We start from the raw sequence: 26,895 nt of genomic DNA, 5'->3' as shown, positions 1-26,895 counted from the left end.
TTGGCTCATAAAGCCTAAAATGTTTGCTCTCTTACCATTTACAAAAAGTATTTGCTAATTGGTCTAAGTATGATTAAAAGTTATTATCCATAGTTTTATATATGTCTGCATCTTTGATTGTGGGCAAGACTTGTGAATATTATGAGATACCTACCCTGGGATTATGTTTCCCTTATATGGAAAATGAATTTTTATAGATGTGATTAAGTTTCGAAATCAATTGAGTTAACCAAAATACAGATTAGCCTGAGTAGACCTGACCTAATTAGATGAGTTTTTATAAGAGAATCTAGCAATTAGAGATGGAAGAGGACATAGGGGTTTCTCCTAATAGCCTGGAAGAAAGAGGATATTTATTTATTTATTTATTCATTTTTATTTATTTGAAAGGCATAGTAAACATGAGAGAAAGAGCTAGGAAGAGATATGTCATCTGTTCCCTAAGTGACCACCACAGAAAAGGCTGAATCAGGACAAAGCCAGGAGCCAAGAATTCCATCCAGATCTCCCACGTGGGTGTCAGGGACTCAGGTACCTGAACCTGCATCTGCTGCCTTTCAGGATGCAATTAGCAGGAAATTGGCAGAACTCCATCCCAGGTACTCTGATATGGGATGTGGGAATCCCAAGTGGTGACTTACCCCACTGTACCACAATGCCTGCCCTGAAAGCAAATATTTCTATTGTTAACTTCCTATGAGGGCCATGCAACAAAGGCTGTGGGTGAACATAAGTAACAAAGTGGTCACTGACTGACAGCTAGCAAAAAAATATGGACATTAGTCTTAACAGCTGCAATAAAATTAATTTTCCAACAACTAGTCGTCTTGGAAGAAGACTGAAAGTCTCAGATAAGAATTCCAGTCCGGCTAGCACATTGATTTTAGCCTGGGGAGATTATAAATATTGATTCAGACTCCAGATCCGTGGTAACTCTTAGATGATAAAGTTGTAATGTTTTAAGCCCACTAAATGTGTGGTAATTTGTTACCAAGCCACATAAAATGAATACACTTTTGTACCTGTAGTTAGAATGATTCTGTAACAAATATCTAAAAGAATGAAATGGCTTTGGACTCCGATTATGTATGAAGGCTTTGGAGTTTTAAAATATATGATAGAGAATATCTAAGTTGCTTTGCATAGACCATAACTAGATAATGTTCCAGGTACTGATGAAAGTAATGTATATTCTATAACTGTAGGATGGATTGCAAATGTCTGTTAGGCTCACTTGATCTGTAGCATGGGTTTTTTTTCTGTTTGTTAATCTGTTTGATCTGTCCATTGATTACTGTGGGGTGTTGAAGTATGGATGTTGAGGATATTGATTCAGAAATAAGTAAGGAAGTTGTTATTGCAAATGGAAGTAACAGGAGATAGTTATATAGTGACAGAACGTTGGTGAACTTGTGTCCTGAAGAAAGTAGAACTTGGGATGCAAAGAAATTTCCAATCAGAGTTGTTTGTAGTAGAATAGAAAAGGAGAAAGAAAATTAAGATAAGAATGGTTAAACATGTAAGTATTGTTGCCTGAGTGATTTTGAAAATCTAAGTGTCTCCAGGTTGCAGAAGATGCTAATAATGAAAAATGGCTACCAAAAGTATGACATAGGTTAAAAGCAGAATGTGTGACTGTCAAAACCAACAGAAATCATAAACTATTATAATTAATATGTGAATTTAGCAAAGTTACTGTACCTTACATAAATAAATAAAAGCTAATTATAATCTTAAATATGAACCACAATATTTATGGAAAATGAAACCAAATTGATGCCCTTAATATGCAATTACAACAATATCAAGGAATTTATCTAATAAAGCAATGACAATAGCATTTCAGAAAAGTCTGTACATTTTTAAAATGCTTATTTTATTTATTTTCATATACTTGAAAGGCAGAGAGAGAGAGAGAAAGATGCAGAGAGGGAGAGAGGTGTCTTCCATTCAAATACCTACAATAGTCAGGGATAGGTCACTCTAAAGCCAACAGTGCAGAACTCCATCAGTGTCTCCTGCATGGCTGGCAGTGGCCCAGGCACTTGGGCTGTTATCTGTTGCTTCCCAGGATGCACTGTCAGGAAGCTTGATTGGAAACTGATCAGCAGGGACCCAAACTGGCACTTGATATGGACTGTGAGTAATGCAAGCAGCGCTTAACCGGCTGTGTCACAATGCCCACCTTTAATCTATGAATTTCTGTTTCTTAAACAGAAAATTTCCTAAATAAATGAAGGAATCCACCATAATCAGGGAGCAGAACTCCAATACCACATAGTTGTAAATTCTTAGTCTATATTTAATGTGAATTGAAATTATAGCTGTTTACCTGGTGGTGTTGGCAAGAGTGGCCTATGAAGGGCCTTGAATAAGCAAGATCAACCCTAAGCACAATTGAGAGGATTGCCCTTCTGAATATCACTTATTTTAATACTACTGTCATTAAGACCAGAGAATATAGCAGAGGAGATACTGACACAGAATAGGCGGACTAGAAAGAGATCCGTGCATAGATGTTTTATTCATGTCAAAGGTGCTACTACAGAATTGTAATAAAAGGATAATACGTCTAATAAATGATACCATGTGAGGTATATAGTGGTACATTCCTGTAAATAAATGAAACCATCCCTCTTTTTTCCATTGTGCGCATAATTAATTCTGATTATACTGTATATCAAAACATGAAAGATAAATCAGCATAACTTCGAATAGGGAAGATTTCTTAAGCAGAATATCAAAAACGTTAACCAAAGAGCCAAAGATTGATGAATTGGATCACGTTAGTTATCAGTTTAATTCTATCAAATGACACAACTAAGAGAATGAAAAGGCAAATCATAAAATAGGAGAAAATATTTGCAATACATATTAGAACTAGATTTCTATCCCAAATTTGATGCACTTGCAAGTATAAAATGACTATAATTAAGACAAAACAAACATCTCAATAGAAAACTTGGTATTTGATGAAGTAGGCACATCAAAAAAGATTTTCAAATGATTAGTAAATAAATTAAAAGGTTATTTACATAACTATTCATCAGAGATACAAATTAATCACACTTAGATAATTTTTACCTTCACCAGAATGAATAAAATTAGAGACTAACAATGCCAGTGTTGTGAGGATATGAAGCAAATCAGGTATTTTTTGTCTGTTACTGAAAGGTAAGTTAATTAATATAATTTGGAAAGCTGCCGTTATCTATTAAACCTGAAAATATGCATGGATTATGGTGCAACAGTTGCACTTCAATTTGGGCACATGTAGCAAAAATGAACAAAAGTCCAAAACTGCACTTAAAAGTACATTCAACATATACATTCCACATTGGAAACACCAACTGTTTGTAAATAGTTAATGGTAAATAATTTTATAATTAAATATTATAAATCTATGAAAATATAAAACTTTATGCTATAGGATCAAAATTGTTGACTTTTATAAGCATAGTGTTCAATGAAACAACAATATGGTAAAATAGGTAGAAACAACAATATGGCTATGTCTGTAAATCCATTTATCTATACAAAGAGGGTCTATTAAAAATTCATGGAAATGGCCGGTGCCATGGCTCACTAGGCTAATCCTCCGCCTGCAGTGCTGGCACCCTGGGTTCTAGTCCCAGATGGGGCGCCGGATTCTGTCCCTGTTGCTCCTCTTCTAGTCCAGCTCTCTGCTGTGGCCCAGGAAGGCAGTGGAGGATGGCCCAAGTGCTTGGGCCCTGCACCCCATGGGAGATCAGGAAGAAGCACCTGGCTCCTGGCTTCGGATTGGCACAGTGCACTGGCCGTAGTGGCCATTTGGGGGGTGAACCAATGGAAGGAAGACATTTTTCTCTCCCTCTAACTCTGCCTGTCAAAGAAAAAAAATCATGAAAATGCATAGTATAAAAGGAATATGCATGGGTTTCAAATTTTTTTGCAGAAAAAAACCTCTCATTTTAAAATTTCATTTTATCTTGCTGAAGTCCCTTCGTATACAAGACAGTACCAAACAATGTACAATAAAGGTTGCAATTCATCCACATTATTGACAATAATTATCATCTTTTGTTTTTTATAATAAATCTATTGAAATATGAGCTAAGATTTAATTTTGGTTCTGATTTGCATTTCATTGATGATAAGTGATGTTGCATTTCTTGTTCTTGTATCTTATTCATTTATATGTCTTTTTTCAGAAATGTTTTCTCAGATATTTGCCCACTTGATAATCAGTTTTTATTATCATTATTATTATTGAGTTGTGTGAGTTTTTTGTATATTTTGCTATTAACCCCTCATCAAATATATGGCATACAAATATTTTCTCCCAACCCATAAGCTACATCTTAATTTTGTTTATTGAAGCTCTTTTGTTTGATATAGTCCTACATGGTTATTTTTTACTTTTGTTGTCTGAGCATTTATTGTGATATTTAAAAAAATACTTGTTTCTAAGATCCATAACAAAGAGCTTTCTCATTTTGTTAGGATTTTTTAACTTTTATTTATTTATTTTTTTTGGTTTTAAGGCTTATGTTTACATCTTCAAACAACTCTGAGTTCATTTTTTTGTGTAGTGTTAAGCATTCTTTCTTTGGCATGTGGATATCCAGTTTTACAAATAAAATTTATTGAAAGGACTATTCTTTTCCCATTGTCACATTATTTCATTCAAATTAAACATTCCACAGGTAAAAAAAAAAAAAAAAAAAAAAAAAAAAAAACAACCACACACAGGTCCTGAAAGTAGCAATGACTGAACACTTAGCACTATTAGATTAAGAACCACTCCTATAGATTACCTTTTTAGGTACTTTATTAGTTACCACAGATCAGGGAAAACATATAGTATTTATCTTTTTAGGAATGGCTTACTTCACTAAATGTAATAGTTTCCAGTTTCATCCATTTTGTTGCAAATGACAGGTTTTCATTTCTTTTTAACTGCTGTGTGGTATTCCATAGTGTATATATCACAATTTCTTTATCCAGTCTTTTTATTTTATTTTTTATTTTTATTTATGTATTTTTTTTATTTTTATTTTTGACAGACAGAGTGGACAGTGAGAGAGAGAGACAGAGAGAAAGGTCTTCCTTTGCCGTTGGTTCACCCTCCAATGGCTGGCGCGGCCAGCGCGCTGCAGCCGGCGCACCACGCTGATCCAATGGCAGGAGCCAGGTGCCCAAGCACCTGGGCCATCCTCCACTGCACTCCTGGGCCACAGCAGAGAGCTGGCCTGGAAGAGGGGCAACCGGGACAGAATCCGGCACCCCAACCGGGACTAGAACCCGGAGTGCTGGCGCCACAAGATGGAGGATTAGCCTAGTGAGCCGCGGCGCTGGCCTATCCAGTCTTAAGTTGATGGATATCTGGGTTGATTCCATATCTTAGCTATTGTGAATTGAGTTGCAATAAACATGGAGGTACGGATCACTCTTTCAAATATTGATTTCCTCTTTAATAAAGGAATAAATTCCTGCTGTATTTGTTTCATTGTAATATACAAGCTGTTTAGCATAGAGGATAATAGCTATTTATAAAAAAATTATTATTTTGGCTTCTAGTAGTAGTACTTCTAGTAGCTGCATTATTTAGCCTTTCCGATATAATACCACCAAGATCACTATTGCAATAAAATCTCAGTACATTTAACCTTGTGCTTTGTTTTCTATAGCATAGATTCTGTGGACTTGTTTAAGGCTGGATCAAAAGACATGGGGCCAGTGCCGTGGCTCACTTGGTTAATCTTCACAGACATAGTGTGTTTTAATTCACTTTTCTTTTACATGAGTTGAATTCATACCTTTTCCTCTGGCCTATTTGTTTTGAAGAATAAGGAATTTTTTATAAAATATTTCAGTGGCTTTAGATTTTTATTTATATGATTTTATTAGTGTTGTGTTCATATTTTAATTTTTGCTAATGCATCAGTTACATATTAATTCATATTGAATATAATTTATGTTTATTTTATAAATATTTGCCAGCATGTAGCTTTTTATTAAAGAACTAAAAATGGGTTTGTTTTCATGAATAATTTTTTCTGTCTATCTAGAAATAATGTTCCCTATATTTTTGAAATATGTGAGTAGAACTGTATGCTGTGAAAAGAGTCTATTAAAGTTTACCACACTTGGATGTACTTTGGAAATGAACTAAAAATGGATACAAATTGATCTGACATATAACTGTATGTATGATGTGTTACATATTAATTAGGAATAAGTAGTATGTATTTTATTTAGTTGTCCTTTATATGGATATCTTTTATGTAACAAACTATTATAATTTCTTTGGTCATCTGGGAGATAACTATAGGTAAATAATTTCATACATTATGAAGCATTTTCATGAATATTGTCTCATTGTAAATGGGTTATGACATTTCAGGATTACAAGGGGTCATTTCTAAATATGCTTAAGTAAAAAAGGAGCTTTTGGTTCTGACAGTGCTGGTAATCAGCTCTGAATCCTCTCTTCCATGGAAATTTTCTAATGCACACAGGTTGAATTATTATCTCGGTGTTACTAATTCTTTAAATTTACACTTTTGAATTGGATTTTTGCTTTCAAATACAGATGTGTCTGGCTACTTGCTTAATTGACATCCTATCTTGTTGCCTCACCTTCAGCCCTTCCATGCATGAACTCATGCTATCTCCCTCGTTTGTCTCAGTACATATGTGTGACCATGATCCACATCCATCCTGTTAGATACATGAGAATTTTTGGAGTGATTCTTGATATTCCTCTATGCTTCTCCTGCATCCAATTTATTGCAAATCTTTTTTTTAATCTTTGTATTATATACATATGTTTCCATCTCTATGGCTATAACCCTGGTCAAACTACTTTCAACCTTTTGCTGCTGTAATTTCTCCACTCAGAAACAGTGATGTTTTCATAATGCAACTTCTTCTATATCTCTTATTTTAGTGTTTTCCCTTGATAAAGATAAGGACCAAAAGTATTAATGCAGTGAACAGGAATTGTAAGTTCTGGTTTCTGCCATTCCTCACTGAGTTTTGTACCAGAGTCACATGTCCTGATGCATCACACCCCTTCCTGTGTCTGGGACTTTGAATATTCTCTATCATAACTTAAAATCACCTGCTTTTGAAAGACGAGATGTTACATGAAGAAACTAAACTTATTATGGTGTAAAAATTTTTTGAAATCAGTGCCTAGTTTTCCCATAATATATATTTTCTGTGAACTTTCTGAAGATGCCTTCATAAAATTTTTGTTCTACAGATAATGCTTTCTATTATCATTAATTAATATAATATGGAAAATGGCATGTAAGTATAGAAATTTGAGTTTTCTTTTGAAGAGATATTTTGAATTAATCCATATTGAGTTTATGATTTATTCTGATGCATCCTTCTGAAGCCAGGTCAAGTCTCACATTCTCAGGAATGTTTTCCTTGACTCTTCAGCCTAGGCCAGGTTCTTCTAGGTATGTATGTATGTCATTCTTCAGTTCATAAAACTTAGACCTTTATGGCCGGCACCATGGCTCACTAGGCTAATCCTCCGCCTGTGGCGCCGGCACTGCAGGTTCTAGTCCCGGTTGCGGTGCCGCATTCTGTCCCGGTTGCTCCTCTTCCAGTCCAGCTCTCTGCTGTGGCCCGGGAAGGCAGTGGAGGATGGCCCAAGTGCTTGGGCCCTGCACCCGCATGGGAGACCAGGAGGAAGCACCTGGCTCCTGGCTTCGGATTGGCGCAGTGTGGCAGCTGCAATGCACAGACCGTAGCAGCCACTTGGGGGGTGAACCAACAGAAAAAGGAAGAAGACCTTTCTCTCTGTGTGTGTGTGTCTCTCTCTCACTGTCTAACTCTGCCTGTTAAAAAAAAAAATAAAAGAACTTCGACCTTTGTTGCTTTCCTAGGAATACTTGGTTTGTAGTTCTTCCTGTATTAGTATCATTCTTGATATATGTCTCTTTGCCCCACTGCAAGCTGTGAGACAGCAGGATCCCTTTTTTCTCATTGCCTATATATTCAACTTCTCACAGTGTGGGGTTTGTACTAATAAGTGATTTCTGAGTGGATGCTAAAGAGCTATTAAGTAGGAGAGGTGAGATTTGAAATCAGAGCAGACTCTAAAACTACTGTACTTCAGTGACAATATGTTTAAGCATATTTAATAGTAAATTACCATACTGAATTTTTTAGCTCTTATCTTTAATATATTTAAAAACAAACATGAATCCTTAGCTTTCCCAGTTTAATTAGGTTAATTATGTTTTCATAATTCATAACATTAATGAAATGGGGAATTGTGGTGAGATAGTGGGATGCATGTGAAAAATTTTGGAGGATGATACACTAACAGGAGGCCTCGTGTGTGCCTGCCTGAAGGGGCTCGATGTGAAAGGCCAGAAGAGCACAACAAAGCCCCTTGAGTGCTGTGCTTAGCCTCCACCCCGACCCCAACTGGCATCAGGTAATAAACATGGCAGTGATGCACAACCTTGTTCCAGAATGCAATGGGCAAATGGGAGTCATTGGGAGTGAATTGGCTTTATGGGAAAGAGTATAAGCCTATCAGGGAAAACTTAATTGCTATCACATACATAGATTTTATGTTCTTGCAATTGAGTCCAAAAATATCTCAGAGGAAAACAGGAAGAATTCTGTATTAAAAATGAGTTGGTTTGTTGCTGACAGAATTTAAAAATCATTCTCATTGTCTCCATCTATCCCTCCTTCCCCCTCTCAGTTATTTTTCTATTCCCCCGTATTTCTGCTCTCCCCTTCTCTGACTCTCTTGTGGGCCCCTCATACTGACATGTGAATCCTTACTGTACTTTTTCTAATGGCATTTGGGGAATGTGTAATCATGCCCCTCCATTGAAATGTAGATCATGGTCGCATTATCTACAGACTTTTCTGTCTTCTCCCTGTAGATTCGAATAGTTTTATGTAACAAAAAATGCAGAAGAGCTTTTTCTGGTAATTTCTATGTTTAGTTTTTGACTTTAACAAAATGTCATATCTTTTTAAGAAAACAGTGTATATTTAGTTCCAACATTCTAAAACTATTCTAAGTATCAATTATTTCCTTTGTTTTTAATATATATGTATGTATTTATACTTTATAGAATAGTATCAAGATTTTATTTTCTCCATGTCTAATGTGCTAATTATAACTTTATGATTTTTATATATCTAAAAGATAGTTAAGGTTGAAATTGACACTGTTTATATTCTAGACCTTGATATCTTCAGAGTCACTTTGGAAATGGGGCACCAAATTAATATCATAGTTTATGTTTACTTCTTCATTTCCTTCCTTAATCAAACTTTCCCCCCAAATTAAAGATGTTTTACCATAGGGGGATAATTATGACACTTACAGGTGATTTTCTGGGCAGCCTGAAAGCAGAAATTCTCAATGAGCCTCAAGACCTTTTGCTGCCAACATGTAAAGCAGTTTTTCTCACAAGATAAATTGAAGGTTCATGTGTCAACAGTGTGGTCTCCAGGGTGGTGGAGTAGAGAGATGGTATGGAACCTATAAGAAGGATAATTCAGCTCCTGACATGAGCTGAGGAGTGCCCATAGAAGGGGTTGCAGGATTCCAGTCTTTGAACTCCTGTTTGGTGATGTGATCTTTTGCTTGTCATAGACACACTCCCACCACAATATGAGTTAACTAAGAAGGTCCTTGCCAGAGTTTAGCCAGTGCCAGTCCATGACCTTGAATCTCCAAAATTATGAATTAAATAAACCTATGTTCTTTATAAAGTTAGCCTACCTCAGGGATTTCGTTATAATAATGAAAATCTAATAATATATTGTTTTATTGTTTAGGATCTACTCAGACTTTCTGTAGATGGTTAAGTCTCATCATCATACATATTTTTTTAAATTAAAGCATTTTTTACTTATTTGAAAGATATAATTAGAGAGAGAGAGAGAGAGAGATATCTTCCATCTGCTGGTTCACTCCTCAAATAGCTGCTACAGCCAGGACTGGGACATGTTAAAGCCCGGAGTCAGGAGTGTCTTTTAGGTCTCCCATGTGAGTGTTAGGCCCAAAGATTTGGTTCATCTTCTGCTGCTTTCCCAAGTTCATTAGCAGGGATCAGAAGTGGAACAGCAAGAACCTGAAGCAGCACCCACATGGGATATGGTATCGCAGGCAGTGACTTCACCCACCACAACAAAACATTGGTTTCTCATCATCTGTCTTTTATGTTCATTTTTCTCAGGCTGCTCTCCTAAGAAGGCTTGCTATGGGATGGAGGGATGAGTTTGTTTGCTATAATTTGATTTTTTTCTAAGTATTTTAAGTATTTTAGAATTTATTAATTTATTTTATTTTATTTATTTATTTATTTATTTTGTTCTTAAGGTTTGATTTTTTTAAGACTTCATATACATTTCAGTTTTCTGTATATTTTTTGGAGGAAGTATTGTGAAATACTATCATGCACATGAAATACTATCATGTATCAAATACTTTCATGATGCAGTTTCATTCTTTAAACATTTGAAGTTTGTATTTTGAGGCAATGTAAATAAATTTTTTAATGGTATACCTGCTAAATTAGTGGATCTTTTATAATGTTAATGTGTCTAATCTTTAAACTTTTTGCATTGGAGTTTTCTAACTTTAGTCAGAATGGTTTTATTTCTCAGTGTTTATGTAGAATATATATATATAAATAAATAAATAATATTTATATATATTATATATATATATATATATATATATATATAGGACAGGCAGTTTTTTTATACGTGAGAGAGAAAGAGATACAGAGAGAAAGGTCTTCCTTCTATTGGTTCAAACCCCAAATGGCCACTACAGCCAGCGCGCTGTGCTGATCCAAAGCCAGGAGCCAAGTGCTTCTTCCTGGTCTCCCATGTGGGTGCAGGGCCCAAGCACTTGGGCCATCCTCCACTGCCTTCCCGGGCCACAGCAGAGAGCTGGACTGGAAGAGGAGCGACCGGGACAGAATCTGGCGCCCCAACTGGGACTAGAACCTGCTGTGCCGGTGCCACAGGCGGAGGATTAGCCAAGTGAGTTGTGTCACCAACTATGTAGCATATATTTTACCTTAACATTTTTTTAAAGATTCATTTATCTATTTGAAAGTCAGAGTTAAACAGAGAGAGAAGGAGAGACAGAGAGAGAGAGGTCTTCCATCCGTTGATTCACTCCCCAATTGGCCCCAACAGCCTGAGTTGCGCTGATCTGAAGCCAGGAACCAGGAACTTCTTCTGGGTCTCCCACATGGGTACAGGGGCCCAAGGACTTGGGTCATCTTCCACTGCTTTCCCAGGCCATAGCAGAGAGCGGGATCAGAAGTGGGGCAGCTGGGACTTGAACCAGTGCATACATGGGATGTCTGCATTGCAGGTGGTGGCTTTACCTGCTATGCCACAGTGCTGGCCCTTACCTAATTAATAAACATATACTTTAGTTCTGTACCTAAAACAGAAAATGTTTCCATTTTACTTTTCCTCTCTGACAGACTGTTTGTTTTGATTACAGTATTTAGTGAATTTATAATAAATGTAACTAGATGATATAGTGTGCAGTATTTTACAGTCTTATATTGTCTTTATCTTTCTCTCATTTTATTTCCCCTTTTCTTCTTCTTTATGTTTTCATTTAAAAGTAATTTATCATCATTGTTATTCTAATCTTTCCCTCTAACTTGGTAATGTTTGTAGCCGTGTTAGACATTGTGAGTCTTTTGATCATGAAATTCTAATACAAATGAGATCTTTTACTTCTTCTCAGGCTCTTAGAACTTCATTACTCCCTCTCCATTTTTACTACACTACTGTTGTCACATATTTTCATTTGTATATATTTTAAACTCCACAAATATTCATTATTATCAATACAGTCTTTTAGCTGGACTCACCTATTTGCTTATATCAATTCCCATTATTATTTCATGTATTCCTGAGTTTCCTTCTCACATCACTTTCCTTCTAATTGATAAAGGTTCACTCTTAACCTTAAATGGTTTTCTAATTGATAAAGGCCTACTCTTAACACAGTCTCCAGTTCCATCTGGACCAGAAATGCCTTTATTTTACTCTTTAATTTAATTTTGAAATATGTTTTCCACCAGATACACAATTTCTGGCTCACAAGTGTTTTCTTTCAGCGCTCTGAAGATACTGTTTCATCAACTTCTGTCTTTGTTCTGTAGAGAAGTTTGCTGTCATTCCTACTATCCGTCCTTTATATACAGTGTTCTCTGACTTCTTTTAGGACTTTCATTACCCCTGTTTCTCAGCAATTCTATTATGATGTACATGCATATAGTTTTCCCTTTATATATGTGATCTGTCATGCTTTTTGAATTTGTGGCTTGTTGTCATTTATCATTTTAGAAAATTCTTCCTTGTCTTCCCAAATATTGTTTCTTCTTCATTTGCTGTCTCACTGTGCTAAAAATTTTCTAACTACATATCATTTTGCTATATTTCCTTTGTATGTCTATTCATGTTGCAGGGGCTTTCAAAATTGGAAACAACAATTTGGTAAAGTGATTGAGCTAATTTGGATTATAGTCTAATGTTTGTCATCATTTAAACACAAATATTCTTAAATTGTTGCTGCTAATCTCTGATTTTGTTATAAATGCATAGTAAATTTGTAGTGCACATGATTGGCTAGAAACCAATAGATTGAACTCCTGTGAAACTATTACTAAAATAAATGCATAATGGCTTCAAAATCGTGTTTACCTAGTATTACAGCTAGTAATAATAAATAATAAATCAGTAAATGTATTTCTAGAGTCACTAAACATTTAACATTCATTATCATTCTGTACGAACTGTCTTCATCCAATGTCTTGTATTTACCAAGTAGGGATTGAATTTGGGAAATTAAATTTCTTAGTTTTTTCACATACAAAAATATGAATTATAATTCTATTTTTTTTCCATTTCTACCTCAGAGGAATATTTTGACTCTTTTTTATGAATGACATATAAATAATACATTGACTTCAGGAAGTTTCATTTGTTCACTAAATGTTCACATTTATAGAGAAACTATTATATGTAATATACTGTTCTAAAAGACAAAAATATAAAGTATTTCTTCCTGGTTTTCTGCTAACTTATGAGTGCAATGATGTAACTGCAATGTTCTAAGTACCATTCTACATTAATAACTGGGCTGTATAAAGAAAGATATAATGTGTCATGGCTTAGGATAGGACATATATTTAAGGATGCAATTAAAGATTATGAAGTATTTTGAGATTTGATACATAGGATGACAGTGTATGATTATGTATGTCTTTCAGTAATGTCATTTTATGTGAGGGATTAATTAAGCAGGTGCATATGCCAGAGAATGCAGTATTGTCTTGTGGGAAACAATGGAAACTTATTAAGAGTACAGCCGGTGAATGAAGAGGGAAGAATGGATGTTTAAAATGTGATTTAAAAGTATTAGATTGATGGCACATTTCAGAATCACATGTGCCATTAATCAGGATAATTAATGCAAAAAGTTTTGAAAATTAAAAATAAGAGCATACCTATCACCCCATGGATCTGTCTATTGCTTCAACAGTCTTTGAATGGATAGAACTGGAGATGATCTCTTCCAGTGTTGGAACACACTCTAATCCTTCAATTGCAACCTTTGAGACCATCTTATTTTCTAAAATATTTATTTTATTTATTTGAAAGGCATAGACACACAGAGAGAGAGAGAGAGAGCGAGCGAGCTCTCCTCTATTGGTGCACTACCCAAAAGGCTACAATGGCTGGGGATAGGCCAGACTGAAGCCAAGAGCCCAAAATCCAATCTAGGTCTTCCACATGGGTGTCAGGGACCCAGGTACTTGGGCCATCTGCTGCTGCTTTCTCGGGTGTGTTAGCAGAAAGCTGGATGGCAAATGGAGCTGCTGGGAATCCAATTGGTGCTCTGATATGGGATTCTGGTTTCACATGTGGCAGCCTAAACCTGGTGTGCTCCAATGCCAACCCCTGGGACTATCTTCTTGGCCATATCCTGCTTTTGATACCCAACTGACCCATTTTTTTGTACATAACTTCTTATTGTCAATCAAGTATGAGCTCACAAATTCCTCAGAATTATTCTCCTAGATGATGACCTCTGTCAACCTACTGGTCAGTGTGCATCTGCAGGACTCCTACATTTATCTCTCTGTCTATTACCATTTCTATGTGGTTCTGGAGGGTGTGATATCTTTCTTTGTGAGGTACTGAGAAGAAGCACAAGGGCACTGAGAGTTTCTGGAAGATGGAAAATCATCAGGTGGCACTGTTCTCTCCCAGGATACCCAGGAATCATCTCGAAGTGAGTGGCATAAACCCTGGGCACTATGGGTGATGCTGTGGCACCAGAGAACAAAAGCCAGGTCCTTTTGGATCTTTGTGCGCTGTGTTCTGTCCATACAGACCCTTGTCTGTGACTTTGGAGAACCATGGTGGAGTGGAAAAACTCATCAAGAAGGAGACCACCAAATGTGAACCCGTCGGGCTGACTTCCCCTTGGTGGGATCTTCCTCCAGCATTAACTGAGAGACTCTAGAGTGCAATGGCCTTGGAGGGAGCCCTCTGCATCCCCTGGTATCAGGGCTTCTCCTTGAACCTATCTCCCAGCCACTTGGCAACTTTTTAGTCACTCTGGAACCTTTTCTCAAGCTTTGGAACAAATAGAAGTACAACTCCTTCAGTATAAATACAACAACAATGACAAAATGCAAAAGGCCTAGTGTTTGACAGTGGGGTACCCAAGGGGCATCTGGGAAATACTGGTTGAGGCCAACAAATATGGATTAGGTCTTATGCATGGATAAAAATTTTACAGGAGTAGCTGTGGAATGAGAAAAGAAAAGCACAGGTTTGGTTGCTGGGCAAGCTTAGTTTACGGAGCATTTATGTCTGTGAATGTGTGTAAGGATACTGAAAAATTTGTGGAGATAGAATTAAAAGATGTATATTTCAGTGCAAAAATGTTGGAAACACATTCATAATTTTTCATAATATGTTTTTCTATAAATTTTTGGAAGACCCTTTATGTGTGTATATGTATTTACATATGTGTATGCGTATGTATATGTGTATGCAGCCACTTAATGACTAAACTAAATTGACTGACAATGCTTGGATAGGCCAAAGAAATTGTTGGTTAATGTTAGATTGTCTGTTGTAAGTGAAATGCAGAAAAATGCTTAAAACCCTGGATTTTGATGATTAAAGTGTTGACTGTGACAAATATACAACAAATGAGAAAAGAGGCCAAGGCATTGTGTGGTATAGATTTTAAGAGACTAACTTGTTATCTTAATCCATGCTACTAAAGTCCACGTCTAAAGATTGATGAACTTTCAGTCTGGGGGTATGAAATGGCAACAGTTAATATTTTATAGTAATCAGGATCCATATAACAAGGCAGAGAGTCTATGGAGTTACTTTCAGCTGGAAAAAAATGTGTTAAGTCATTCTTAATTGACACTCTCAACTATTAAACAACCTCAACGCATCCTTAGAAGTTGGATGACTTTCCATTCTAAGCCCTGCTGAGAGGTTCGATACAATACACATCTGTGATTGTGTTTGCAGGAGATAATCTGTTAAGTGGGGCTGTGCATCAGAAATGACTTAAGGATTAAAGAACAACAGACTAGTATATTTAACTTTGTAATTAGTTTATGTGAAATCACTCTAACTTTAATAAGCATGCCATGTAAGCTACCTTGTTGTTTTAAATCTAGCTGTGTTGCAAAATTAAACATGAGCTATGTCAATGCAGCAGTATATGTAAAAGGGCTTTGTAAATTCTATATGAATACTATTTTTTTTTCACAGAAGGTGTTCCTGATGACACAAAATTTTATTTATTTTTTTACTTTACAGTTTTTAAAACATTTTGCTATTCACTTTGAATGTAGACATTATATACATGCACATACAAACTATTTTTCTGTTTTTTTCTTGAAAACAGATATTAATACCACAGAGTGAGGGATTCATGACAGTGATCATAATGTGATAAGAGAAAAGTGTATTGTCATTTACATGGTCTGATTTAGTGAAGCAATGATTATAATTAAATACCCAATAATTTAACATCCACACAATTTTTTACACTCTGTGTGTATGTTAAATTCCACAAATAAGAGAAAACATGTGTTATATGTTCCTTTTAGCTTTGACTTATTTTACTAAGCATAATGATCTCCAGTGCCATTCATTTTGTTGCAAATATCAGGATTTCATTCTTCTGTATGGCTGAGTCATTCCAATCAGTACCCTACACTTTCGTTATCCAATCACTGGCTGATATACACCTAGATTTATTAATGTATTTATTATTATGAGTTTAGCTGCTATTAACATTAGAATGCTGCTATCTTTTCATATGCTGATTTCATTTTCTTTGCTGTATTCCCAGTTTTTTTTTTTTTTTTTTTACAAAAAATGCCTCTTAATTTTACCCATATAGTTGGGTCATATGCTAGAAATGTTTTTAGTTTTCTGAGAAATCTCCATACTGTTTTCCATAATGGCTGAAATTGCAACTTGCATACTCACTAACAATGTATTATGGCACCTTTTCTCCACACCTCACCAGAATTTGTTATGTTTTGATAACATCCATTCTAACTGGAGTGAGGTGATACTTCATTGGGGTTTTTACTTGCATTTCCATGATGGCTGGTGAATTCTGAATTATATCTCATCCTCTGAAAAATGTTCGTATCACTTTCCCATGTCTTAACTGGATTGCTTATTTTGTTGTTGAGTTTCTTGGGCTCTATGTATTTTCTGGATATTAATCCTTTATCAGGTGTATAGTTTTCAGATATTTTCTACCATTCTGTTGGTTGCTTCTTCCTTTGTTCACTGTTTCCTTTGCTGTGCAGAAGCTTCTTAGCTTGATGTAATCCCATTTGTCTATTTTCACTTTTATTGCCTGACTTTCAGAGGTCTTATTTTAGAAGTCTTTGCCTAATCTGATGTCCTGCAGTGTTTCCCCTATGATTCCCTCTTGTAATTTTGTTATTTTGGTCTTCAGATCCTTGGTCCACCCAGAGCTGACTTTTGTATAGAGTATAATGTAGGAATCTTGTTCCAAACTTTGGTATGTGGAAATTCAATTTTCCCAACATCGTTTGTTCAAGAGACTGTGTTTTCTTCAGGGAATGATTTTAAGTCATTTGTTAAAGATTAGTTCATTGTAGATGTGTGGGTTAATTTTTGTGGTTTCTATTCTGTTTCACTGGGCTGCATGTCTATTTTTGTGCCAGTCCAAGCTACCGTGATTGTAACAGTCCTTTAGGATATCATGAATCTGCTATTGTGATGTCTCTTTGTTTTTATGTTTCAAAATTGCTTTAACTTTGGTCTTTTGGGTTTCCATATGAATGTCCTTGGAATTTTGTTTAGGTTCTCATTGAATCTGTAAATCAGTTTGACTAATATCGACATTTTTATATTAATTCTTCTAATCCATGGACATGGAAGATTTTTTTTTCCATTTTTAGTGCCTTATTCTATTTCTTTCTTTATTATTTTATAATTTTCATCATACACATCTTTCATATCCTTGGTTAAATTTACTCCAAGTTATTTAAATTATTTTTGCACCTATTGTGGGTGGGGCTGATCTTATAATTTATTTTCAGCTAGAACATTTATGATCTTTAAAGATACTATTAATTTTATGTGTTGACTTTATATCAGGAATATTACCAAATTGTCTTCTGAGTTCTAATGGTTCCTTAATGGAGTGTTTTGGTTCCTCTATATAAAGGATCATGTCATCTGCAAAATGCGGTAAATTGACTGCCTCCTTTTTAATTTGTGTCTCTTTGATTTCTTTTTCTTTTCTAGTGGCTCTGGCTGAAACATCCAGAACTGTTTTGAATAGTAGTGGTGCATGGGTGAGATTGGGCATCCTTTTCTCATTCTGGATCTTAATGGAAAAGCTTCCAACTTTTCTTCATTCAATATGATGCTAGCCTTGTTTTTGTCATACATTGCCTTTATTGTGTTGAAGTATACTCCTTTTGTACCCAATTTAAGGGTTTTTATCATTAAATGATTTTGATTTTATCAGAAGCTTTTGCTGCATCTCTTGAGATAATCATTTTTTTATTCATTTTGTTGAAGCGATGTATTGCATTTATCAATTTGCATATGATGAGCCATCCCTGTATCCCTGGGATAAATCCCACTTAATTAGGGTGCATGATCTTGTTGTGTTGTTGGATTTGATTTCCTATTATTTTGTTGAGGGTTTTTGTGTCTATTTTCATCAGGGATATTGGTTTTCAGCTCTCTTTTTTGTTGTATCTTACCTGGTTTAGGAATGAAAGTAAGGCTGACCTCATAGAATGAGCTTGGAAGACTTTCATCCATTTCAGTTTTGTTTTGAATAGTTTAAGAACTGGGAATAGTTCTTCCTTAAAAGTTTAGTAGAGTTCGGTGGTGACGCCATCAGGTCCTTTGTGGAAATTTTGAGAGGATCTTTATTACTGATTCAGTCTCATCCTTGGTTATTGATCTATTCAGGCTTTATATATCTTCATAGTTCAATTGTGATAAGTTACCTGTGTTTAGAAATCTATCCATTCTTCTAGATTTTCCAGTTTGTTACCATATAGCTGATTGTGATAATCCCTAATGATTGTATTTCTGTGGTATCCATGATAACATCATTTTATCTCTGATTTTATTATATGAATCTTCTCCTCCAGCCCCTTTTTGTAATTGGGTAATGCTTATCAATTTTGTATATTTTTGAAAAAATTGCCTCAATTTCACTGAACTTTTGGGCAGTTTTTTTTTTTAAATGTATGTTGTTTATTCCTTCTTTAAGTTTTATTATTATCTTTACTTATACTAATTTTGGGGAAGGTATATTCTTGTTTTCTAGGTCCTTCGAATGCATTGTTAGATTATTTATTTGATACCTTTAGTTTTTTTGATGCAGGTACTTATTGCTATAAACTTTTCTCTTAACTGCTTTTGCTATATCCCTTAACTTTTGATGTATTGTCCTTTCACTTTCCTTTAAGAAACTTTGATTTCCCTTTTGATTTCTTTTATAACCAACTATTCATTAAGCGGCATGTTCAGTCTCTGTATGTGTGTATATTTTCGTTTGTTGCTAATTTTGAGCTTTATTCCAATGTGGTCAAAAGGATACATCTTATGATTTCAGCTGTATTTACTTTGTTGAGACTTGTTTCATGGTCTAGAGGGAGAGCATACTTCTGTGTGGAATTGAAGAATTTATATATTAAATATATATATATACACACCCATTTAATTAGTTTATTTGTATTACCTTCCTGATCGTGGATTTTGAATGCTGCCTCTTGCTCTGAATTTTTACAATCACAATTCTACATAAAGCTCAAAATATAAGAAAGGTCACCGAAACCTGCATTCACATGAAAGAAGATAAATGTTACGGAGGATTATAGTAATAGTAAGTGCCTTGAGTAGCTAAGAGTAGAAGCTGTTTTGCTGTGGAGCTTCGTTATGATTTAGGTTACTAAGCCACAAGCAATTAATCCTTGTAGACACTCTTAGTGGAAACTTCAGGTGGCTAAGCGACCACTTTAGTCAGAGACTTGCATTTAAAGCTGGATGTGTAAATCAAACAGATGCCAGTCTGCTGGGGCAGGAGTATTAAATATGACCCCTTTATCCCTTGTGCAAATAAGGTAAGCTTACTACATCAAAATATTGCATTGTTGTTGAGGAATACAAGGAGATAAATCAGTGAGGAGAAATTTCTATAGTAATCCACACCTTCTATCCACAAAATTTGTCAGAAAACATTTCCATTTACCCAGAGAAGTGCCATAACTCAAATATGTGAATGAATGACTTAAAAATGAATCATTTGTGATTAAATTTTCCATGAAGTTCTGAAATTTATTTATCTGAAAGGTAGAGAGAGGCAGACACATATACATACACACAAAGAAAGAGAAGGAGGGAGGGAGGGAGGGAGAGAGAGAGAGAGCGAGAGAGCGAGAGAGCAAGAGAGGGAGAGAGCAAGAGAGAGAGAGAGAGAGAGAATCTTCCATCCACAGGTTCACTCTCTAAATGGCCACAACAGCCAGGAGCCAGAAACTACATCCTGCTCTCCCACATGGGTGGCAAGCGGTGAAATAACTGGGCCATCATCTCCTGCCTTCCCCGGAGCAATAGTAGGAAGCTGGATTGTAAGTGGAGCAGCCAGGATTTAAACTGGTTCATTGATAGGGAATGCTGCTACACAAGTGATGGCTTAACCTGGTGCACCACAGCAGCAGCCATGAAAGTATGATTTTTAATTTAGGAAAACCATGGAAAACAGGATTACCAATTTCTTTTCTTTTCTTTTTCTTTTTTTTTTTTTTTTTTGACAGGTAGAGTAGGCAGAGAGAGAAAGACAGAAAAAAGGTCTTCCCTCCTTTGGTTCACCCCCCAAATGGCTGCTACGGCCGGTGCGATACGCCGATCTGAAGCCAAGAGCCAGGTGCCTCCTCCTGATCTCTCATATGGATGCACGGCCCAAGCACTTGGGCCATCCTCAACTGCACTCCCGGGCCACAGCAGAGAGCTGGACTGGAAGAGGAACAACCGGGACTAGAACCCGGCGCCCATATGGGATGCCAGCGCCGCGAGCAGAGGATTAGCCAAATGAGCCACGGCGCCGGCCCCAGGATTACCAGTTTCAAAAGCTGCTCTTTTATTGACTTTTTTTTTTTGACATGCAGAGTGGACAGTGAGAGAGAGAGATAGAGAGAAAGGTCTTCCTTTGCCGTTGGTTCACCCTCCAATGGCCGCTGTGTCCGGCGCACTGCAGCCGGCGCACCGCGCTGATCCGATGGCAGGAGCCAGATGCTTCTCCTGGTCTCCCATGCGGGTGCAGGGCCCAAGCATTTGGGCCATCCTCCACTGCGCTCCCTGGCCACAGCAGAGACCTGGCCTGGAAGAGGGGAAACCGGGACAGACGCCAGCGCCCCAACCGGGACTAGAACCCGGTGTGCCGGCGCCGCAAGGCAGAGGATTAGCCTAGTGAGTCACAGCGCCGGCCTTATTGACTTTTCTATAATACATTTTCCAGCTTCAGTGCCCATACCTGACAGAAATGGTCACCAGTGTTTTCTGCCAGTCATCTTTTCAGAGCTTCCATGTGCTTTTTGATACCTGTTTTTTCCTCCTTTATTCACCCTCTCTTTTAATAGTGTCTAGGTTTGTGATATTTTTATGTGGTTATGATAGTGTTAAACTAAAAGTTTAGTGTATTGTGTTTAGGGTTATTTTGCATGTAACATACAATTGATTCATTTTAGACATTTACATTATTATATAACAATCTTTACCAAAATGGAAAGTTGAACAACCTATAGATAACTTTTATTAAATAACAATGGTTAATTTAACAACTTTAAAATCATGAACACATCACTAATCTAAGTTGCAATTTCCATTTCAAAAACACAAGCTTATTCTTCATTTTGGAAGTTTACTAATTAGAGAATACGTTAGGCAGGGAGTACAATGAGACAATCCATCCAATTTGGCAGTTTCTAGCTCATCAAATATATCTTCGGTAGCCAGAATTGTGGTGTAGCAGATAATACCACTGCCTGTGACGCCAGCATTCTATATGGGTACCTGCTTGTGTCCTTGCTTCTCCTCTTCAAATTCAGCTCCCTGCTAATTCACATGGGGAAAGCAGTGGTAGATGACCCAAGTGCTTGGGCCCCTGCCGCCCATGTAGGAGACCTGAAAGAAAGCTCCTGGCTTGTGACTTCAGCCTGGCTCAGCCCTGATCATTGTGGCCACTTAGAGATTGAACCTCTCTTTCTCTGTTACTCTGATTTTGAAATAAATAAGTAAATCTTTTTTAAAAAAACTTCAGGCAAATTTAATGTTCAGAAGATTGAATTCTTGTTCTCTGGTTCATATGGAGCATACAGTTTTTTACTTTAAATGACAAGTATAGTCAAGCGTATAATTAATATAATCTAAAAATGATTGATTACCAGTGTTATCATTTTTAGTTTACATACTGCTAGCTTGGTATGTAAACTTTGTAAAGTATGTTAACTCAGGGGAGTTAGCAAAGGTTTAGAAAAATCTTTTTACATTTTCAAAGCAAACTCCTAGAGGAGAATTACCTTATTTCTAAAACCTAAATAGAATATGCCATTTAGTGGTTAATTTCACAGTCATTGATATGGTCATCTTTCAATAAATTGTTTAAATTTTCTTTTTAAAGTTGTTGTAAATACTTTTTTCTTAAATATTAAAGTGTTATTTAATGAAGAATAAGAGATAGAGATATACAGAGAGATAGACCATTGTGTTTTTTCCACAGTAGCGATCCACCTTGATTTAAAATGACTTTCAAGTGACTGATGTCCATATAGTGATAGCTACATACAAGCAAAAACTAGATACTATGTGAGTGACCCCTGAACTCCTAAAATTCTGCTTCAGTTTTGCTTAGCATCTGTTGAGGATCCCGGGGATCGTGGGAGCCACCATGACTTTTCAAAGAAATAGAAGAATATGTAGCCCAGCTCTGTGATCTTTGTGCCAGCAATAGGAACTGTGCCAACTGGCTGCTCTCTGGAAATGAGCATGGTGCGCAGAATATCGTTTGCTAATTCTTTCATTAAAAGAAGGAAAGTTGTACCTAAAGAAACACAAATGAGTCTGTTCTTTGCTGTTATTTCTCAGAAAAGTTGTGTATGAAAGAACTTCGTTCTTTGCTTTCTAACACAGGCTTCTTAAAGCTGCCATTGTACTGATTTTTGTAAATGAAGGAAACATCTGAACATTACTGAAACGGATACTTTTGGATTACAAAAAATAACAAGATGATTTGACTAGGTAGTGAGAACAAAAGTGTGACCTGTTCAAACTTCTCAATATATATATGTATATGTGTGTGTGTGTGTGTGTGTGCGTGTATCAGTTTGAAATGTTGTTGGTCGGTGCCGCGGCTCACTTGGCTAATCCTCCGCCTGCAGCACTGGCACCCTGGGTTCTAGTCCCAGTCGGGGTGCCAGATTCTGTTCTGATTGCTCCTCTTCCAGTCCAGCTCTCTGCTGTGGCCCGGGAGTGCAGTGGAGGATGGCCCAAGTGCTTGGGCCTCTGCACCCGCATAGGAGACCAGGAAGAAGCACCTGGCTCCTGGCTTCGGATTGGCACAGCACGCTGGCCATAGCAGACATTTGGGGGGTGAACCAATGGAAAAAGAAGACCTTTCTCTCTGTCTGTCTCTCTCTCTATAAAACTCTGCCTGTCAAAAAAAAAAAAAAAAAAAAAAAAGAAAGAAATCTTGTTGTTTGCACAAAAACCAAACTCAAACATCTCAGTGGCTTACCAGAAAAATGAATCTTTTACACACTATTTAGCCACGTGAATTGAAGGGCCTGTACTTAGTCATTCAGGATCAGGCTGATGAAAGTGCCTGACATAAGCTTTCATATTGTCAGAGCAAGGGAATGAAGATATGGCAAAACGTTCTGGCATTTCAGACTTGCTCCCAGAAGCATTTTACGCTGCTTTTGCTCACGACACATGACCATACCCAGGTTCAAGGGGAAGAGTACTGATGCTTGTGAATAGTTCTAATACTACTAATTCTCTCAGTGACAAATTGTTCTCAATTTAATGAAATGAGAGTGATTAAAATCAGTGTCATTCTGGTAATTAATTCTTTATCTGTTGCATAGTTTGCAAATATTTTTCCCATACTGTCAGTTGCCTCTTCACTTTCCTGTTTCTTTTGCAGTACAGAAACTTCTGAATTTGATGCAATCCCAATAGTTAATTTTGGCTTTGACTGCCTGTGCTTCCGGGGTCTTTTCCAAGAAGTTTTTGCTGGTGCCAATATATTGCAGGGTTTCTCCAATGTTCTCTAATAATTTGATGGTGTTGGTTCATAGATTTAGGTCTTTAATCCATGTTGAGTGGATTTTTGTGTAAGGTGTAAGGTAGGGGTCTTGCTTCATGCTTCTGCACGTGGAAATCCAGTTTTCCCAGCACCATTTGTTGAATAGACTGTCCTTGCTCCAGGAATTGGTTTTAGATCCTTGATCGAATATAAGTTGGGTGTAGATTTTTGGGTTGATTTCTGATGTTTCTGTTCTGTTCCATTGGTCTATCCATCTGTTTCTGTACCAGTACCATGCTGTTTTGATAACAACTGCCCTGTAGTAGGTCCTGAAACCTGGTATTGCCGGCACCTCTGCTTCTGATTCAGCTTCCTGTTAATTCCAATTTCTGAGAGGCAGCAGATGATGTCTTAAGTGCTTTGCTTCCTACTGACCCTTTGGAACACCAGAATGGTGTTCTGGGTGCCTGGTTTTGGCCTAGTCCAGCTACCTAACTGTTGTGGTCATTTGGATAATGAATTAGAAGATAAATGATCTTTCTCTCTCTCTCTCTCTCTCTCTCTCTCGTTTCACAACAACAAAACAAACAACCCACTTAAGAGATGAACCAAGGACCTCAATAGACATTTTTCAAAAGAGGAAATCCAAATGCTCAAGATCACTAGCAATCAGGGAAATGCAAATCAAAACCACAATGAGATTTCACCTCACCCCGGTTAGAATGGCTCACATTCAGAAATCTACCAACAACAGATGCTGGCGAGGATGTGGGGAAAAAGGGACACTAACCCACTGTTGGTGGGAATGCAAACTGGTAAAGCCACTATGGAAGTCAGTCTGGAGATTACTCAGAAACCTGAAGATAACCCTACCATACAACCCAGCCATCCCACTCCTTGGAATTTACCCAAAGGAAATTAATTTGGCAAACAAAAAAGCTGTCTGTGCCTTAATCTTTATTGCAGCTCAATTCACAAGGTAAGATATGGAATTAACCTAAATGCCCATCAACAGAAGGCTGGATAAAGAAATTATGGGACATGTACTCTATAGAATACTATACAGCAATCAAAAACAATGATCTGGTCATTTGCAACAAGATGGAAGAATCTGGAAAACATCATGCTGAGTGAATTAAGCCAGTCCCAGGGAGACAAATATCGTATGTTCTCCCTGATTGGCGACAACTAACTGAGCAGCAAAGGGGAAACCTGTTGAAGTGAAATGGACACTATGAGAAATGATGACTTGATCAGCCTTTGCCCTGACTGTTGATGAACAACTTAATACGTTATCCCTCCTAGTATTTTTTGTTCTATTTAATACTATTGGTTGAACTCTATAATTAATAAACAATTATTCTTAAGTGTTGAAACTTAACTGAAAAGTGATCGCTGTTAAATATAAGAGTGGGAATAAGAGAGGGAGGAGATGTACAATTTGGGACATGCTCAAGCTGACTTGCCCCAAATGGTAGAGTTAGAAACATACCAGGGGATTCCAATTCAATCCCATCAAGGTGGCATGTACCAATGCCATCTCACTAGTCCCAGTGATCAATTTCTGTTCACAATTGATCATAATGATAGGACTAAGAGTCAAAGGAATCACAAAAACAAGACTAGTGTCTGCTAATACTAACTGATAGAATTTAAAAAGGAGAGAATGATCCAACATGGGAAGCGGGATACACAGCAGACTCATAGAATGGCAGATGTCCTAAACAGCACTCTGGCCTCACAATCAGCCCTTAAGGCATTCGGATCTGGCTGAACAGCCCATGAGAGTATTTCAGGTATGGGAAGCCAAGACACTCTGGCAAAAACAAAACAAAACAAAACAAAACAAAACAAAACAAAACAAAACACAACCTTAAATGAAGGATCTCTGCGAATGAGATCCCAGTGGAAAGAACGGGGCCATCAAAGAAGGAGGTACCTTTCTCTGAAGGGAGGAGAGAACTTCCACTTTGACTATGACCTTGTCTGAATATGATCAGAGTCGGTGTACTCAGGAGGCTTCCATAGCCTTGGCAACTCATGGTAAGAGCATAGGGTGACTACTGACACCATAAAAAAGAGCGTCAAATTGTTAAGTCAACAACAGGAGTCACTGTACACTTACTCCTCATGTAGAATCTCTGTCCTTAATGTGCTGTACATTGTGATTTAAAGCTATAACTAGTACTCAAACAGTATTTTTCACTTTATGGTTCTGTGTGGGTACAAACTGTTGAAAGCTTTACTGAATATATACTGAATCGATCTTCTGTATATATAGATAATTGAAAATGAATCTTGATGTGAATGTAAGGGGAGAGCGGGAGAGGGGAGAGTTGTGGGTGGAGGGAAGTTATGGGGGGTAAGCCATTGTAATCCATAAGCTGTACTTTGGAAATTTATATTCATTAAATGAAGGTTAAAAAAAATCAATGTCATTTTCTAGGCTTTGACAGTTGTCAAATTATGAGCATATTCTTATTTAGTAGGAAGGAGTTGGTTTATAGCTTCTGTTGGTGCTATGATTTTTTAAATTCATGTTTTTTTTATTAACTAATAAAATTAGAATTTGTTTATTGTTATGATCCTCTTAGGTAATTAGGACTATTGGTGGAACATGTAATTTGAAATATGATTACTCCTGACACAGATTTTAGTAGTACAAGAACAAAAGGCTGTAGAAAGCATTGTTCTGATTAGAGTATAAAATTGTGTGGCCAAGAACTGTTGTTAATATAATGGCAAAGAATATTTATGCCAAAAGGAAAGGAATGTTAAATGGATATACCATTAACTTAGATAATTAGCTTGCATACTTTAAACTATCCCATTTTATACTGTAATCCTAATACTATGCTTTCTAAATGTTAAAATTAATCATAATCCCTTATGAAAATTTTGAAAATGTAGAAATGAATACAAATGAAAATGAAAAGTTTGTATGAACTTAGTTACTATGAACATTCTGACATACAGTCATGTGTCATTTTACAATAGGGATACATTTTGGGAATGTTGCT

The 26,895-nt window shown here is 36.6% G+C and overlaps 1 protein-coding gene across 10 annotated transcripts in view; it reads left to right on the top strand.

Moving 5' to 3' along the window:
* Window positions 1–26,895, top strand: part of SPAG16 (sperm associated antigen 16) — a 1,190,570-nt gene that overhangs the window by 150,467 nt on the left and 1,013,208 nt on the right. Inside the window, exon 9 of one of the 10 annotated variants that reach the window (XM_070070228.1) lies at window positions 391–1,245. The exons of 8 other annotated variants lie outside the window; for them this stretch is intronic. In XM_070070228.1, coding sequence (XP_069926329.1) covers window positions 391–418 — 28 coding nt within the window. In that variant the 3' untranslated portion in view covers window positions 419–1,245. Of the gene's footprint in view, window positions 1–390; window positions 1,246–26,895 lie in introns of those variants that run through there. One more of the 10 variants, XM_051849141.2, reaches the window with a different exon arrangement.

The sequence above is a fragment of the Oryctolagus cuniculus genome, chromosome 3, assembly GCF_964237555.1.
Source record: "Oryctolagus cuniculus chromosome 3, mOryCun1.1, whole genome shotgun sequence".
NCBI classification, from domain to species: Eukaryota; Metazoa; Chordata; class Mammalia; order Lagomorpha; family Leporidae; genus Oryctolagus; species Oryctolagus cuniculus.
The sequence above is the reverse complement of the archived record's forward strand: the minus strand, read 5'-3'. Positions and strand labels throughout refer to the sequence as shown.